Source organism: Mirounga leonina, unplaced genomic scaffold, assembly GCF_011800145.1.
Source record: "Mirounga leonina isolate KUSES-001 unplaced genomic scaffold, KU_Mleo_1.0 Mir_151, whole genome shotgun sequence".
Lineage (NCBI taxonomy): Eukaryota > Metazoa > Chordata > Mammalia > Carnivora > Phocidae > Mirounga > Mirounga leonina.
In genome coordinates, this window is record NW_023270377.1 from 85,036,524 (window position 1) to 85,056,102 (window position 19,579).

General features: G+C 35.0%; 1 protein-coding gene across 1 annotated transcript in view; it reads right to left on the reverse strand.

The window, feature by feature from the left end:
• Positions 1-19,579, reverse strand: part of KYNU (kynureninase) — a 126,922-nt gene that overhangs the window by 25,411 nt on the left and 81,932 nt on the right. Inside the window, exons 11-12 of the mRNA XM_035008118.1 lie at positions 18,811-18,909; positions 17,753-17,826 (exon numbers count right to left, since the gene is read on the reverse strand). Of these exons, the coding sequence (XP_034864009.1) occupies positions 17,753-17,826; positions 18,811-18,909 (173 nt within the window). The remainder of the gene's footprint in view (positions 1-17,752; positions 17,827-18,810; positions 18,910-19,579) is intronic.

Here is a 19,579-nt window from a genome sequence, read left to right on the forward strand (position 1 = left end):
TCCAAGACATGGCTGTGGAGCCAGATGCTTCTCCCTTAACCATGTCTGAATGATCTATACATCACCCAACCCCACAATCTCAGATGCCATTGATAAGGAAAAATGAACAAGAAAAAAACTCTTGAGCTCACACAGCTCAACCTCTGGATTTACTGAGAAAAATCACGAAAGTCACCAAGTTTACCTAGAACCGACAAGACTGAATTTCCTGCATCAATTAAGTTGATAAAAATTTAAACAAAGTTATTTACCCACCAAAGTTTATGACCTGATGATATTTACATATATAACTTTTAAAAATTATCAAATTTCTGGTAACTATAATCAATAATAAAATTAAAAGTATATTTATCAAAGTTCTGACATGTTTTTATATTAAATATCAGAATCAGAACCTATCTTAAGTCAATTTGAACACATAATTGAGCATATCAATGAGTTAAATTGAGTGGGAAAGCAAAACTACTCTACAAAGTAGTTGTTTATTTGAGGTCTTTATGTTTACTGTGATGTATATTTATTGAAAGCCCATTCTTTCAGCAGCATAGAACTGTGGTAGGTCCTGAGTGGACTCACTCTCATTGAGGCTCAGATTATATCTGCATAACAAGGAGGAATTAGGGAAGGAATTCTAGCCTGAATGAGATAGATACAGTTACCATCCTTTAGAACAGAGGCATTGACTATTGTTTTATTTTTTATCTTTTGAAATAGAAGAAAAATACTAGTTTGTTAAAGAGAATTATTTCGGGCACCTGGGTGGCTCAGTTGGTTAAGCGACTGCCTTCGGCTCAGGTCATGATCCTGGAGTCCCGGAATCGAGTCCCACATCAGGCTCCGTGCTTAGCAGGAGGTCTGCTTCTCCCTCTCACCCTCCCCACTCTTGTGCTCTCTCTCGTGCTCTCTCTCTCGTGCTCTCTCTCTCTCATTCTCTCTCTCTCTCAAATAAATAAAATCTTTAAAAAAATAATTATTTCTTCTGTAGTTACATATAAAAATATTGCACATAATGCTTTCTATGGAAACATTCAAAATTTACCTCTTTGCATTTTCTTTTTAAAAAATCTGAGGCAAATATAGTGTCTGTGAGACAGGTCATGAAAATAAGGGCAACATGTTTGTTTGTTTGTTTGTTTTTTCCAGTCCTTTTCAATGGGATCAAAATAAAAACTGGGAGAACATTTCAATATGTTTTTCCTATTTAGGAACTTCTCTTTCATTCTTGTGTGTTTGCTAAAGGACTAGGTATTTGTCATTTCTGTTTGTGGAGTGATATTAAAAATTCAAGACCGTGAGTTATGATGGTTGCTGGGACTATTTGACAGAAACATCAAAGACCTAGTGTGCGAACATGGTATCACAGGAGGAGTAATAGCTTGTGCTCAAAAGTGCTGATGACATGTTCATGACCTAAATGTGAAAGAAACAAGGGACTACATGAAGGGAAAAATGTGTTCTTAGGGAAAAAAAAAAAAATTCAGAACTGATTCCATAACTGAGGTCCAGGCATCATTTTTTACACTTTATTTACTGAATCTATAAAAAGCACTTTAACTTCATACCTGAGAAAGTACAAACAGGGTATTACGATTGTTTCTAAGTTGTTTACCTCATTATTTGATGATGATATGCCTCTTTTGCATTTATTTACTGAAGAAGTTACATTTTGCTATCCAAGGGCTTAGTAGGAAGGGAACCAGCCCCTAGACCCCCTTGGAGATTCTGTTCGCCATTCATCACCCTCTGCCACTGCATCCACATCACTCCTGAGTGGAAGTTATATAATCCCATACTACCTTTAAGAGTGGTGTAGTTAATCAAATTATTGGTTCTTATGCCAAGAGGAGATCTTATTCAAAAGGCATGGTTTAGCAAAGTTTTGCACAGCAAACTGCTAAAGAAAAAAGGACCAAACCAAGACATGTTGGCTGGGAAAAGGGCAAGATAGCTTCATGTCATTTCACTTAATCTTTGCAATAACACTCTGAGGTAGGTATTATTTCCACACTTTTAGATTTGAGAAAAGTAAGGTTTATGGAGGTTGAGTGATTATCTAAAGGAACATAACTAAGTAAGCCTATTCCTGCTCAGTATATAAGCAGGAACACTGACCCAAAGCAAGAAGCTGCGGTTGAGATGGTGTCATCAGAAAAAAGTTGAAGAACAGGGTTCAGAGAGAGCATCTTAACAGGCCAATAAGCAAGTAGAAGCTGAGAGACACAGTCTCTGGAAGCTGAGTGTAAGAGCAGGAGCTAAAACTGACATTGGTAAAGTCAATGGTATAATGGAAGTTAGAGTAAAGTTGACACTTGTTATTAGTGAGTTTATTTCTATCACTTTTGCTCCTAATTAAATTACTTTTCTCCTGCCGGCCCCACCCGCCCAGCCCCGCACACATGAGAGCCTCCCTCTGGGTAGGAGAGACAGCAAGTTTTTCTATATTTCATTCATTAATTCTTCACATGTAGTTAATGAGACACTTTGCTAGAAGGTACAGATAGAGACAGTACAGTAAGCTAGAAAAAAATGGTCCTTGTCCAGAATTTGAAGTCTATTGGGTGTGGCTGGAGGTAGGAACTAATTAAATAGGTATTAATTCAACAAAAGGGTGGTTGGCTTCCCCCCAGCCCTGCCTCCAGGTGTTCATGCCTTTGTGTTGCCCGTTGCCTTGTAACTATGGGTGGACCTGTGAATCTTCATCAAGAAGCAAGCATCCAGGGGACATAGTGAGGTAGGAGGAATTGACAGAAGGAAAATGGACTGGAACCTAGATGTTTGATATTAACCAACAGCTAAGGAAGACAGAGTTGCTGACATATTCCATTAAGAGTGAGATATTGAGTGGATTGAAACCCTGAAAGAAATGAAACTACAGGCTCAGGAAGGTAAATTCAGTTTCATCAACATGCATTTTTAAGTTATTAAAAGAAGGAGAGTAAGAGAAACAGAAGAAAACAAACAATAGCTCTTCATAGAGGCTATTCAGAATTTCCCCAACAATTAGTAGTAAATGGGATCAGAGTACACCAGAGTAGAGAGATATAATATAACTTTCTACATAACACAGCACTATAATCTGATATCTGGATGTGACAGTAATGTCATTAAATTCAGTGATCAAAGCAATTACTTGATGAAAATATTCATCAAAACAACTCAACAAATTGTAAATACAAACTCTTAGTTTTACGCCATGTAGCCATAAAAAAAAAAATGGCAGGAGACATTCCATGTTGAACGTGCTTCTAAGTCCTGGGGCCAGTAGTTGTGATTGTTTCAAACTGTCACTGATTTTTCGTATGATGCTTTTCTTCCTTTGCATCTTTATTCTGATATAAAGTATTAATAATTACCATGTTCTTTTAATCATGCGGGGTATCTATTTTCAATCTTAGTTAAATTCTAAATGTTATTTCTTGGGGAAATGATTGCAACTATCTAAAATTAACTGCTCTACACTTGTACTTGATAAAAAGAAATTTAATCATTTAAATGGAATATTGTAACAAGAGAATGACATTTTTATCTTATTAAAACTTATTTTTACCCATAACACCTTGTGAAGTAAAAAAGTATTGAGATTTCCTCTTTAATGTCTGACATTTTTCAGGTTATTCTGAGTATTTTCATGAAAAACAACATTAACGATATGTTTTTAGTAAGAGCCTAAGCAACTATAACTCTTACCCTACTAACTAGATTAAACTTTTGAAAAAAAACATTGTTAATTTAAATAGAATGATAAAAGAAAATAATTCTATTTACCAAAATAATATGTATGAGAGATAAAGCTTCTCCCCATATTACCTTCCAATTAAACAATGCGAACAATGTGAATCCCGGTGATTGACTCCTCAACTAGTCTTGTAAAAACGGTCCAACAAGGGGCACCTAGGTGGCTCAGAAGGTTAAGCATCTGCCTTCACCTCCAGTCATGATCCCTGGGTCCTGGATCCAGCCCTACATCGAGCTCGGGCTCCTTGCTCAGTGGGGAGCCTGCTTCTCCCTCTCCTCTGCTGTTCTCCCTGCTTGCTCTCTCTCTCTCTCTCTGTCAAATAAATAAATAAAAAATATATAAAAAAAATTTAAAAAACCACAAACAGTCCAACAAGTTTAACTTAGGGATGCATGTGTTCTTCCCGATTTAAGTCCTTGTAACTGTTTAATATTTTTTGTTAATTTTTTAATACTTTTGAAAGCAACAGACAAATGTTAATTGAGCTTTCATTATGAGCCACTGTTCTAAGCAATTGCTTAATTTTTAAAAATAATCCTATGACCTGGATACTATTATTATCCTCATTATACAGATGAGGATACTGAGGTTTCAAGACTCTCGATAAATAGTCTAAAATAACACAAGTGTTAGTTGTTGAAGCCTAAATGTAGATATAGACCATTATGATCAAGAATATTCACAAACAAATGCAAAATCACCTAGGGCAGATTTTTTTTTTTTTTTAATGAATCAAGAGATTCTATAAAAGCCATATTCCCCAGATTACTTAAAAAATGCACTCAGGGTTCTGAGTTAGCAGAAATATGTTCTTTTTTTCTTGAAAAATTTCTTTATTCTTTTTTTTTTTACTTTCTCTGTTCTTTTATAATCTCTGTAGTCAATTCCTCTTCTTTTCAAAGGGCACTGACTGAGGCTGAGGCATCTAATTTAGTAAACTTGGACAAGCATATTGCTCATATTGCTCATATATCACACCTTGAAGTCTTTATAGATGGAATGGGGATTGTTTAAAGTCAAATAAAGAAACTAATGATGTAATGTATGGTGATTAACATAACATAATTTTAAAAAATGTGTTAAGGAAAAAAAGTCAAATAAAGAAATGGTGATTTAAAAAATACTCATTCAAACACAAAATACATCACAAAAAATCTAAGGGAAAGTTAAATTCATTTTAAGACCCCACCATTTGGAGCGTAGGAAAGGCAAAATAAAATACAAAAGAAATGTAATCTAAATGAAATCTTGGCATGAATTCTAAAAAGCAAATATTCTAAAGCTAATCAAGTAAAATTAAAAACCATTAAATTAGTTTATAAATAGCTATTATCACAAGCTCATAAATCATTTCTACAAACTGAATATGAACAATAACAATTAAGATGCAATCTCATTGCATTTGGGACTAGAAATTTGAATCTTTTGCCACCAAAAATTAAAAATCAAGCAGGGAGTTCATTTACTTAGAATGAAGGCATTAAAAGAATTTTAGGAGAAGGTTTTGGAAGAGATCTGATAAATAATAAAAAGTAAAGATTTTAATATGCTTTGTGTTCTTTGAACATCATAAATTTCCTAAAAGGAGTTTCAAATAGGTATTATCAAATGGAAAGCATCGCTTATTATAAAGACATCTTTGAGGCATGGTATTCAAATTCAGTAAGAGAAGGTCACCAGGGATCCACTGAATATGATTTTGGATGCTAAGAATTATGAAATGAAATACCCAACTCTCCTTGATCTCCTTAGCAAGACTTTAATGGCAGAATCTCCAGTATGAATCCCTGAATATTTCATGCACCGAATTAAATTAACTTATTCCGCAAACCCCTTACCTCTCCTTCTCCCGTATCTCACCAAAAAACAAAACAACTTTTCCCAGTCTCCTTAATCTATGTTAAAAAATGCAGTTCATCACTGGAGCAATTCAGCAAATAAGAAAATTAGATCACAATCTGGTCTAAGAAAGTACATTTGCATAAAAGACTGCTTACATCATGTCCTTTAATTTGACAATTTATTACCATACATTTAATAATTTTAGTCTGTGTTTAGGAATATGAACCTGACTGAAATAAGTTGTTTTTTTTTTTCTTTTCCTTTTCCTCATCCTCTTCCCCTCCTCCTCACCCCCTATTCAGTCCCTTCCATCCCTACCCTTCCTCTTTCTTTCTCTCACTCAAAGTCACAACTGAAAATTAAATACAATTTTCTTACTGCTTTCATGGCCTCAAAAAAATGTGTTGAATCAGACAAATTGTTACAGCATTGCCAAAAAACATGGAACATTTGGGGTATAGCATAACTATTTATTCTTAGAAATCTGTAATAGCAATTGGGGATAAATTTGAATGCCTGTCGTCTCATATTCTAATGCCCTCTATAACCTAACCTCAAGTAAAAGTGTTTCACCTAAAATCCTCATCAGATAATTATGTTTCACAGAATCAAGAAGCTCCACAAAGATTGTTTTATTCAGAAAGTAATGAGAAATTTATTCATTCAAATAGCTTTTATATATTCTTAATTTTCATAACAAAATTTTGGCAGCTGAACTTTAAGAAATATGCATATAGTAGTCTTCTATACTTGAGAAAAGGAAAAAGATGAGAAGGTTATAGTAAAGTTTGTTACAAATTTGTCTGGACTTAACTCTGCTTTATTGTATCCAACTACTACAACAAGGTGGAGGGGAAAAAGGTCACCAAATTCATCAATATATTTGATGACACACAGATTTCCATCAAGCAGGTTTCAGTTTCTACATTATCCCTGGAGGCAGTCCACCTTATTCTGATGCTTGACAATCACAGTTTAAAAGCCAGAAGAAATTTTCGCAGACCGCCAGGCCTAATTATTTATTTTTCCCCCACGAGGAAACCAGTACCTGGAGAGCTGAAGAGACCTGAATTTGTAAACTTGTTCCATGTGGACAGTCAATGGCTTCCTCCTGTCTCTAAGATAAAAATTAAAATTCCTTATTTGGAATGCAAGGACCTCCATCTTCTGGTCCCTGACTGGGATGCATGTAAAACCACCATGCCTCAAACACCCCACCACTGCCTGTTCCCCTCCGTCTCAGTAAGATTTGGGAGAATTTCTCCAGTCAGCTCAAATATCACCTCCTCAACAAAGGTTTCTCCAGCCTCTCTTTTCTTTTGCTGCTCCCATGGAAAGAACAGCAGGAGCTCATTCATGTCTCTATCCCCTATGTACTGCATACTGCTTTGCCTACAGTAGATCTCAAGAAATACTTTTCTAGCTGATAAATGAAATAACTACATGACATTTAATTAATGATTTAGCATCTTTTTGCCCAAACATCAACTTAATCTTTCCCCTCTATCCAAACGTTTCTCTATGTCCTGTTGATTCAACTTTCTAGTAACTTTTAACTCTGTCCTGCTTTTTTCATCCCATTAGCCATGGCCATCTTTTAGGTAGTGAGCAGCTCACTTCTGGGTGATTGCAGACATCCTTTAACTGACGTATCTATTTCTGTTCTTGACTTCTTTCAGAGTGCTGCCACCTATCTTTTATAATAGATCCCTAATCATACAATGTCTCCTCACCGCCTCTGCTACTCTCCTGCTTTGAATTGTGGTCACCTCCTGCCTGCTATCTGTAATGGTTCCCCAGCTGGTCTTACAAAGTCTACCCTTACTGTTTGTCCTACAGCCTCTTCCAACAAAGCCACCAGAAGGATCATTTTGCAAGTTGCTGTGTCCTGTCACATTTCTGGCAAAATAGGAATGGAGCCCATGTCTTTCTGTAACTTTATTAAGGGCCGACATTTCATGGACCCCTCTATCTCTCTAATTTCATCTACTCATCTCCAGTTTGCTCAATCCATTCCAGCCATGCTAGCCTCCTTGCTGTTCCTCAAATATTTAAGACACATTCCTGTCTTAGAGCCTTTACACTTAGATACTCCCTCTTCTGGAACTCTCTTCACCAGGTAACTGCTTGACCCAACCTCCACCTCCTTCACCTCTTCATCCACATCTTATTTTCCCAGTGTGGGCTTTCCTGAATGCCTTTTAAATACTGCATGTTGCTAAGGATCCCACACAGAGTATTCTCATACCTCCTTTTCCCAATTGTCCATAGGACTTATCAACTTCAAACACATTATATAATTTGCCTCTTATTATAGGTATGGTTTGTCTTCTCTTGATGGAATGTGTATGAGGACAGGGATCTTTGCTTTGTTTGTCCATCCGTCCCAAACACTTTAAAAATTGCCCGGAATATATATACATATACAATGCTCAATAAATATTTATTTAATGACTATGAAGGTACTACAGGGGCATTATACAATTGTAAGTCAAAACTCTTTCACAATGTTCAGTGAAGATACTAACTTCTTTTCATGAACAATTATAGACTTTTTTGGCTCTTCAGTTTTGGTTGTTCCAAGCTCTGTCTATCATCAGCCAAAGTTTTTTCTTTGGCTCCACTGACACTATCTTCTGGCCAATCAATCCAACTTGGATGACCAAAGGCAAACAAGGAAGGGTTTGAACATACTAAAACTCTGCCCTCATGGCAGATCCGTTCGGTAGGATTTAGGCATGGTTGCAAGGTACCCAATCTCCCAATCACATTCTTAGGCCATTCCTCACAGCAGCATACTAACGCTGCTAAACCACCTTGCAGAGTGAGAAGAAAGGCTTGGAGACAGAAGCACAGCTGCTATCGTTAAGGAAATACTGGAATCCAGAAGTAACAGTAATTCAGGTACATATAAGGAAGATGGAGCTAGTGAATAGGAATAAGGATCAGGGAAAGCAGTAGAGTTAAGACATTAAAAATAAAACAAAACAAAACAAAAAAACCCGAGGAAATAAAACAAGAAGTGTCTAATTCCAGGCAGTTGGTGACCAGCACATTTGGAGGAAAAGTAAAAGCATAGCTAAGTGACAGAAGAAGATTCAAAGGTGTTAGTGACAAACAAAAATCTCAAAAACTGACAAAATAGGTTGCTTTAGCTCGAAAATTGTACATTCATCCCTTGATGCCAGCAATTAGTTGCCAAGGATGACTATTATAAGGCTTGTCATGTCCACGACATTAGATAGGCAAAATATTACCAACTCACTCTACGTTAGTAGAAAAGATCTCTATCAAATCTTATTTTCTAAAAAATATTCATCTGTTCACAATTGCCCTGCACTTTTTAAGTCTACTGATTTAATGCTGCTCTGGAAAATACTATGGGAAGGTATCACGAAACTCAATTCCTTTTTCTCCTCTCATTTGTTCACTCATCTGTAAATATTATTTAGAGTGCTTCACTTGGTTCTGTTACATATTCATTACATCTTCAAATCTTATTCAACAGGAGGCTTGTTCAAGTATGTCCAGAGATCTAATAGCATGACAAGTGTAGTTATGAAATAAAAAAGCACTTCCTGATATCATGAGTTTTGGTTAATGAAAATTATTTCCTGAAGTTTCAGAATAATATGGTGTTCTTAAAAGAACTAAGTCAATATTTTCTTGGTGCGAAAGCTTTATTAACAAACAAATCCTTTAAATTTTTCTGTATATGCTTTCTTAAAATATATTAATATTTTGAAAAATTGGCTTGTAATCCTTTGAGGTAATATTGATGTTAAAAGCACAAAAACAGAAAGAAGATGTCTGAATTTAGGACTTTTGAAAGGACTAGTTTCAATGTTCATTAAAATACTCATGAAGGATTTTTTAAATTGTCTGTAGCTAGTTTCCCTGGATATATTTGGTCTTTGTAGAAGCATATGGAAATGCATTTTAATTTGACAGTATTTTGCAAATCATGCCCCCTTCAGAATAACTTGCAAAGTAGAAATGCGTCCATATGCTAGAAGATGGTTTGTCTATTATGCTAAGAATAAAGAAAGACATATATTCAAAAACAAAATTTTAAAAAGTATTTTTTGGAACACTGCAGATTAGGAAAGCAGAGAAAGATCATAAAGACAATGTTGCTGTACTCAAAAATTTTAGAATTTATAATCAATTTTCAAGCAATCACATTGAACATGTAAAGATGAATTCTCACAAGGATCACAGGCTCCTTAAAAAAAAAAAAATTTAAAAATTTAAAAAAGCCATTTTCTGCCCAAGTTTCCATGGTTTATAACAAACTTGTGCCAAACTTCTGAGATCTTGACCAAAACTGATTGGAGCAGAGATGAGAGCAAGGCAAACTCTTCATGCGTGAACTGTCATGACAAACACAGACCCCAACTCTAGAGAAAAGGATCATTTCCTCCCAATCAAATCTTCTCCTTTGGCATCGAGTAAAAACAAGTAAACAAGTAAACAAAGAAAACACATCGCATGAGTTCAGACCTTTGTTCTGAACAATGTATGATAAGAGTTCTTGTCATCTGTGAAATTAGCCCGGCCCCGTCTTGGAAGCATCAGGACCCAGTGGGTCTGTGTGTAAGGACCAAGTTCTCCGTGCTGCCCTGCATAGCAGGTTATCACTGTAGGGTGGCTCTTTTGGCAAATCTTCAAGAGCCAGGTAGCTACATGTATGTTTCTCAATAAGAACAGATAAAAGTTTAGCAATAGTTCTTCAGAGTTAATATTAACTCTGTTTAATTAATATTGAACTGTTTAATTAATATTAAACAACAACAAACCCTGCAGATTCCAAAGGTCACTTTAGGGGCAAAACTTGCCGTGATTAAAACAAGAGCTGAAGCTCCTTGACAAGTTTTAGTGTTGGTGTCTGAAAGGTTCATTGATCTCATATATCTTCAGAGACACTAGACTGCAATTTTAGAAGAGAAAATAAGTTTTGAGATTTCAAAGGACTCCAATTTTCCCAAATTAATGATTATGTCATCATTATCTGAGAGGAGTGATTTGCAAGGAACAATGGCTTTAATGTATCTTTTTATACTGATAATTACTATTTTGGCTTTCCTTTAAGAGCCAGGATTACTTTATCTCCTGAGTTGAAAAACATGAGATTATTTACTGAACTTATATTTAATCATGATCACACCTCAGAGTATAAATGTTATTTTTATGATCACACCTTAAATTCACAACACAGAAAAACCATCTAGATGATTTTGCATAGTAAAGATTGTCAAGCCAAGAAGATGAGGGATCCTTTCCACAATGGTTTCTGAATGAAGACAGGTGTAGATTATATGTCATCATTCCATAGATGAGTTTTCTTCAATCAGTGTGTCACCTTTTGGACCCCTCACAGTGAGGATTTGGGGACTAGGACTTAACGACAGGTATAACCTACTCCACGAGCATGTCTCTGAAATTAAGTATGAGCATGAAACAAACCTGATTTCACCACTGTTTATAATTTCTAAAATACAGAAGAATACGAATATACAGCAATTTTATAATAGGCAGATTTTTAAATGTTAAGTCAATAACTCAGATTCCATAAAAACTCTAGTAAAAAGTTTAAGAAGAAAATGATCACTTGATATATTCCTTTAAGAAATATCATTTAAGTAATTCTTCCTTCTTCTTTATGCATAAATTTATGAAACTAACCAAGTGAAGTCTTTCTCATAGGCAACAATTTCAGCTTTCAAAGAAACAGACAGTAAATTTATTCACTTAGTTAACATAGCATTCCATTTAGCAGAGGATTTGTAACTGTAAATTTCCCCACCACCTTACTCAAGCTTTTCCAAAGCACCTGAGTTAAGACATCTATCCCTCCATTGCTCCAAAGGCAATGTCCGAGAAGTCACCTAGCAATTATTAGGTTGCCTTGTGGCACATATTCTAACCTTGCATTACCTATCATTTAAATCATTTATTCAGTTACTAATAAAATAATCTCTCCAAATGGATTATAAGTTAAAATCATAGGCAATATCTTGTATTTACTTCAATCTGGGAAAGTTACTTGCACAAAAATATGTGTTGGTTATATTTGTTCATGTCTTCTTAACTGACTCAGGGTCATTCTCTTTACATGACAAAGAAATGAGTACCTTAGAAAGGATACTTGTGTCGGAGTAAGATAAAATGGAAGTTTCACCATGTTTAATTCCTGAGATTAGAAAGATATATGGATATACTGGAAGTCTTCATTATTTGATGACCAATGGAATACTGGAAAAAGGCCATTTAAAATAAAATCCGCTTTAAACCAATAATCCTATTTTTATAGTAATTAATTGGAAAAAATTAAATTTGAGATGCTCTTAAAAAGTAAGTTTAAAATTATATAAAAATTAACTTGTAACTTGACAAGTTAAAAGTATAATGTGCTAATTATTAAAAAGAATAAATAATAAATCAAGTGTTGATTTTTTGGTGTATTTTAAAAAATGTTAAGATAGAAAAATACAATCTCTTTCATATTACATTTAACTTTTTCAGCATGACCATAGAAATGATCATTTCTATAAAAATTTTTGAAGCATTCATCATTTCCTTTTAATCCCTGATATTCAAGTCATTTGCTTTTGAAGTACCATGTCTAATTTCCTCTACTTCATCTGTTATTGGTTCTAACTCTGACTGATTCTCACTGTCCATAATTTTTTGATTCAGCAATTCTTCAGTATACTTACATCAGGAAATCTTGAATCTCTTGAAAAATTTTACTTTACAATCCATTTTCATTATGTTTTCATTGTGTTATCTGATATTTATAACATTCTATAATCAGCAAGAGACCAAGACCTCTTATAATAATTCACAGAGATAGATGCTAATACTAATTGGGAAGGGTGTTCAGTAAGGACTAATTTTTTAAGTGTGTAGTCCATTAGGGAATATTTCCTATTTGACAATCTTTGCTTTCCTACATTATCATGTATCTTTGGGAACTAGTTTAATGCTTTGATAATCACAAAATCTTGTAACTTGCAATCAGATTAAAATAACGGCTAAAAAGTAAGCAAGTGGTAAAGCTGTGTCCTCTACAAATGTCTATTGTTGAAATCATGTGTGTGGATGAGATATTTCTGGGCTCAGGGACTAAAGGGTTGAGGCATTGAGAGAATCAGTGAAAAAGCAAAAGAGTAAACTTTGCAAAATATACAAGAGTCATCACATAAACTGGAGCAGAAGCAGGAGAAAATGGTGCACTGGAAGCTTAGGGCTGTGGGAGGGAAACATCAATGACAAAGGAGATGGCCAAGGATATCTAATATGGCTGAGAGGTCAAAAAGTTGGGGCTGAGAAGTCATTCATGTTAATACTAAACACCGAACGTAAAGAACCAGGCTAAGTGGGTAGAACAGATGCCCTGGGAGGTAGAGGTCACATTTAAACTAGAGATTCTGTGAAAACTCTGAGAAATTTATTGATATTGGCCCATCACATTTTAAAGGATCTGGAGTCATGAATTTACACACCTTGCTGGTATCACTTACACTTCCTTATTCTCTAACCTTTAACAAGGAGACCTTACATAGGTACTAGACAAGGATGTGATAAGTAATAAGTCCAAAAGGATCGCTAAGAAACCAAAACAAACTATAGGTAAATTTTGGATGATGGCATTCTTCAACACTGCCTGAAGAGTATGTGGAATCAATGTATCAAGTCAGCATTCCCCAGAACAAATGTGCATTAGATGATCTCCACTCATAACATTAATCGTACAGTTGGGCCAAGCATGGCATAAGCTTATAATTTTTAAGTTGTTTTCTTCATGCCTCTTCTAATCCTTTCTTCGACTTTCCTGAATATTGTTTGGTATGTCTTTTTTTTTTTAAGTTGCCAAATGAAAATAATAACTTACATTTCTGAGTTCTAAAATTTGCCTTAACTATGCGAAGTTGTCCAGCCCCTTTGGCTAGTTCTTTTTAACCTGGAAATGGCTTATTAGAATTAAAAGAGATGACTCAAACCCTTAATAAAGTCTTAAAACTGACATCTCTATTTATAGGCTTCAATCAAACACCTCTAGCTGACTATGGGAATGTACTGGCATGATTTAAAATTCTAGCATTTTCATCAAAATTATCAGTAGGCCCCATTTTTGGTCACTCAAAAAACTTAAAAGAAAAAAAAAATCCCAGGAGAAATGAACATTTCAAGGGATCTAATACATTGGAGTATTTGGAGGTTTATTATGTCAGCATGGAAAATGAAGAACAGCCATTTTCTCGTATGTATGGTTTCACTGGAGGAGGTAAAAAAGTAAGTGACAGAAAGAATCTTAATAGTTCATATGATCCATTTCTGTTCTTATGTTCTTAAAGTCTCTCAAAAGAAAAAAAAAATGTGTGTTTATGGCAGGGGCTGTTGAATTACATTTTAAGAGCTTCAGGTATTTTTTTAAATTTTTTATTTTATTTATTTGACAGAGAGAGAGAGAGTGCGCCCAAGAAGGGGGAGCACTGGCAGAAGGAGAGGGAGAAGCAGGCTCCATGCTGAGGAGAGAGCCCGATGTGGGGCTCAAACCCAGGACTCTGGGATCATGACCTGAGCCGAAGGCAGACGCTTAACCCACTGAGCCACCCAGGTGCCCCCCCGCTTTTGTTTTTTAATATTTTATTTTATTTAGAGCTTCAGATATTTTTGAATCCTATAAAATCAAAAAGTATTGATTTAAAGTATACCAGAAAAGTCAACATTTATAAAGTTTAAAAAAAAAAACAAAGTATTTAAGTACTTTTATTGATACATTTCTGATTCTCAAATACCTACAATTAAAAGTATTTCCCTTTATATCTCAGAATGATAATTATTAATTTTATAGACTGAGTTGAAGTCAGCCCTGACGGAAAAAAAAAAAGATGGCATTTACTCACAACCAGTTCTAATTTAGAATAATTCTCAGCTACAGACAAAGTTTAGAATATGACACTGGAATGAGAAAAGGTGGTGATAAACTAGGACAAGGTCAAATTCTAGTTAAGAATAACAGCTTGAGTTATGATGCTTAATGCTGTGGAGCAAGTATGGCCTGTACTCTTTCTCTTCACTGTCAAAAGGTTCTTGGAAAAAGTCTTAGGTCATCTGTTTGAACAATGGCCAAAATACCTATTTAAACTAAAAAAAAAAAAAAAAGGGAAGAAGAAAAAGTAGTGACATTCTTGGTACAAATGTAATTTACCAGTTGCTAATGGAAACATATAAGAGATACTTCAAAGTTATACACTGAATATGCAGGGTTACATGTCCTGGGATCTACTCTCTATACCTATACCTGGTGGGTCAATCACTTCCATAATGCCCTTCTCCACCACCCTTGATGAACATTTATTCATTCTGTTTAATCACATACCTATAATGCCCCTAATCTTAACTTTGATCTTCATCCTGTTATTTTTCTTTACTGAAGGCTTTGACTACACAATTATTGCACTATAAACAATAGTCAAATAATATTTACAGTTTAAATATATATAATTTAAAAATTCTTGGGAAACAATAAACGACTGAATAGTGAAAAGAAATGTCATTTGTATACTATTTATTTGAAATAACATGCTTAGCCACTAGATGTCACCCTTTAAAAAAGCAACAGAGTTTACTTCACAAAGTTTGTTAATATCAATAGCAGTTACACTATTGGGTAGAAGTTGTCACCATTGGAATTAGTCACTCCGACATGACATTAAAAAAAAGCTTTACAAACAAACCAACAAACTACACCAACTGGGGTTTTCTGTAAAGAGGGCTTCATAAGTCAAGCCTGATTTGAGTCTTGTCAGTCTCCAAAGCCAGACAGTTAAAATGCAACAACAGATAATAACATACAATTTTCAAAAAAATTTAAAAGCATGGCTCTCATACAAATATGAAATGAAGATGCATAAAGATCTCATTAACTCATTAATTAATGAAGAACCAGTAAGATGGTAAGGCCGGGACAAGAGAGAATTCGAGGAATGGAGACTTACACGGTCAGCAGTTTCTCAAAGGCCCGCTGAAATGAACAAAACTGTTTAACGTCCTCACAGTAACGAACCATAACCTCTGAGGTTGTGTTTTCTACTTAAGAGAAATGATCTCTACTAGTCCAAAGTCTACCAGTTAACATACAACTTCACAGTGAAGCAACAAAGCATTTAGCCTCCATTTAAGGACCACATATAATGCTTACGCCACAGTGCTTAGCATTTTACATGTGCCCCATCTCATTTTATTCTCAGAATTATTGCCTATGAGGTAGATGCTGTTATTACATTTATTTATTTATTTATTTATTTATTTATTTATTTATTTATTTATAAAGATTTTATTTATTTGTCAGAGAAAGAGAGAGAGAGCACAAGCAGGGGGAGCAGCAGGTAGAGGGAGAAGCAGGCTCCCCACTGAGCAGGGAGCCCGATGCGGGGCTCCATCCCACGACCCTGGGATCATGACCTGAGCCGAAGGCAGACACTTCACCGACTGAGCCACCCAGGCGTCCCTATTACCTGTATTTAGAGGCTAGAACACCAAGAGATCAAGGAGCATTCTTCAGGGTATAGACCAGCCAGTGATCAAGCAGTAATGCAAATCTGGTCTGTCTATATAGTCTTTCTCCTGGGACCAAAGATTTAACACATACAGTGTCCTAGAGGATGTTTGGATTCTACAAGATGAAGCACACATGAGCCCACTACAACCCTTCATCTTCTTTTCTTCCTCATCCATAAAGGGTAAATCGTGATGAAAGAAATCTCAAGTGCAACAGACATATGCTGTAAGATCAGAACTAAACTGCTAACCCTTACATTCTCGAGAATTTGTGTAGATTATTTACATAGCCTCCAACCAGTTCACCAGCTTGTTTTGGGGTTGATACAATTCATCAGATCCTCTATTACAAGTTAAACAAGTGGAGAATGGGAAATGGTCAGAGTAGTGAGTCTTCACCCAAAGGAAGCAATATCCTATTATACTGTCTACATGGAAAACAATTATGCTAGGTAAAACACTATCAGCAGGATTTGCTAAAAAGGAAAGAGAGATCTTTTAAAATATGCATGGCATTCCTATAACATAATAATGCTTTATATTCTTTTCAGAGAATTTGGGACATGGGGAGAAATCTAATGTACTGACAGTATATTTGTGGAAGACGTCTGCCTGACAAAATACCTGTCTAAAGAAAATGCTCTATTTAATTTTAAAACTTTAAAATCTTGAAGAAATTTTAGACATGATTAAATGAACTGCAGCAAATCATCTTAAATTTCTTGGATTTATATGCGTAAAACCTCAGAAATGTGAGGTGCTCCAAGTTTTATTAAATTCAGCTTCAATTCTTATAAAGATTACACCACTCAGCCAGTGGCTGAGAAGATTCAGAAAACTAATCAAACATTATTATATTACCTATTATGAGTCTAGACAGTCTCCTCATCACACATACTCTGATACAACAGCTATTAAAGGAACTTTTGCAGAATATTATTTCTGTTTCTCCATACCAGATAAAAACAGACTTACAAGTTCCCCAAATAAAAATGTATAAATGTGTTAATAGATCACATTTGCATTTATACTTGCTCTAAAAAATGAAAGTTATATAAAGTAGAAAAGTATCGCTTTTTATGCAATCAGCCTGTGTTGTTCAGTGTTCAGCTTCTTCAGTTTTCATGGATTATAAAATCTTTTAGGACAGAAGATAATCCTTACAAGACCACGGTATAATGTTTCTAGCTTTAAAGGTAGATGTAATTTTAATAATAACATACCACATTTAAATCTCGATTAGGCACAGCTCTGGTTGCCTTTGATTTATTCATCAATGTGAGGAATCTGAAATTTTCTGAAGTCTAATTTTTGAACAAAAATAAGTCATCTCTTTGCATTAAACCATCTGCTCTACATGATTACAGTGACTCATTTTTAGCATTGAAGCTTCCCTTTTTGTGATTAAATTTCTTGTTCAACCAACTGAACTCTTTGAAAGGCATTTATTTCTGATAAAGTGCATCATTGTTAATAGAGTAGTGATACAATTATAATCAATCCAGATTCTTATTGGATAGTACCTTAATGAACTTATGTAAATTTAGCATATTATTAATGCAAATTAATTTATTCATCACCAAAGAATGTGAAGATGGTACTCACGCAGGTTTAATTGTATGGGCATGCTTTTCATGGACAAAGGCACCAGCAAGACCTCCTGCTCCTGAGTTTAAATACTGGATTGAAAAGAAATTAAATTGTTTGAGTATATGACAAAACTAAACAATGAAATCATTTGACTTTTATGTTATGAAACCAACTTTTGACCAGTTCAAAACATGTGATAATTTGAGCTTTTATAATAAAACAGAACTTTGCGTCACCTTATTATTCGAAGAAAAAATAAACATAGCATTTTTTTTCAAAGATTTTATTTATTTATTTGACAGAGAGACACAGCAAGAGAGGGAATACAAGCAGGGGGAGTGGGAGAGGGAGAAACAGGCTTCCCACGGGGTAGGGAGCCCGATGCGGGGATCGATCCCAGGATCCTGGGATCCTGACCTAAGCCGAAGGCAGACACTTAATGCCTGAGCCACCCAGGCACCCCAGCATTATTAATTGAGAATAAATACCTATTACTTTTTTGGTCAAATTTTGCCCCAACTAACAGATAACAGTTCTAATGAAGTCTATCTAATTTTAAAGCTTATTCATTTCAATTATTTGTCACAAAAATATTTAAGTAGTAAGAAAGTAGCATATTTTAAAAACACCTAAGTTAAAATAAAATTGGTTTCATTTCCATGACCCCTGTCTATTAAATTGTCTTCAGATGTCAGTATCAAGTTGATTCCGTAAGAATTATCTTTACATAGTAGAAATTTCACAACATACCAACAAAAAACTAAGAACCTAATCAATTTCAATTAAGTTCTAAGTGTGGAGCTTCTCCCCCTCCCCAAACCTCCTGACTTTTCTATAGCAGCCAGGTAAATAAAGGAGTAACTACTCTACAGTGGATGAAAATACCTGATTTTAATTAATTTTTATACTATTGTATCATATGACTTTATAATTAACTAAAATCAGAAAAAGCAGTAATGAAAGAAATGGAGCAAAGTAACTCAAATGGTTAAAACTGGCCGCTGATCCAGTTTTTCATTTAGATCATTGTCAATGTGTGATAAAAGGATGTAACTATATTAAGTAATTTGTACCTTATAGGAGCACCAGCAGGCAAAATCAACTCCCCAGTCATGTAAGTGGAGTTCAACATTTCCAACTGCATGCGCTAGATCAAAGCCAACAAAACAACCCTGGGGAAGAACAAAAGAACAAGTTTTAAATTTGCTTAATGATTAGAAATAGTAAGTATAAATATCTCTGAGAAAATCTTTGACAAACTGCTGTACTATAAACATAGTTTATCCTTTGGTGCAGTGGTTCACAATGTCTGAACCGCAAAACACTGGGCATTTCCAAGATCCTCTCAGGTCAAAATAGTTTTCATAATATGAAGACGTTCTTTGCCTTCCTCACTGTGCTGACATTTGCACTGATAGAACAAAAGCAGTTCTGGGAAAACTGCCGGCATGTTAGTACAAACCAAGGCAGTGGCACCAAATCATACTAGCAGTCATGGCAGGTCAAAACCATTTAGTTTTGGGGGGTTGGGAGGGACAATAAGTAGTTCCACTTAAAAATCTCCTTGAGAAAGCTGTAAAAATGATTAATTTCTTTAAATCTCAATGTCTTAATTCTCATATGTTTAAGGTTTAACGTGGGAAGTATGCATAAAACATCTGAGCACATTCTGAAGATGGTTGCCTCAAAATAATGTACTCATGTAATTATTTGAGTTGCAAGCTGAACTAGCCACTTTTATTTCCCAGAGAACCATTTTTTGCATCAAAGAACAATTGAAAGACAAACAACAGTAACTCAGACTTGGGTGTTTGACAGACATTCTTCTGAAAATGAATGAAG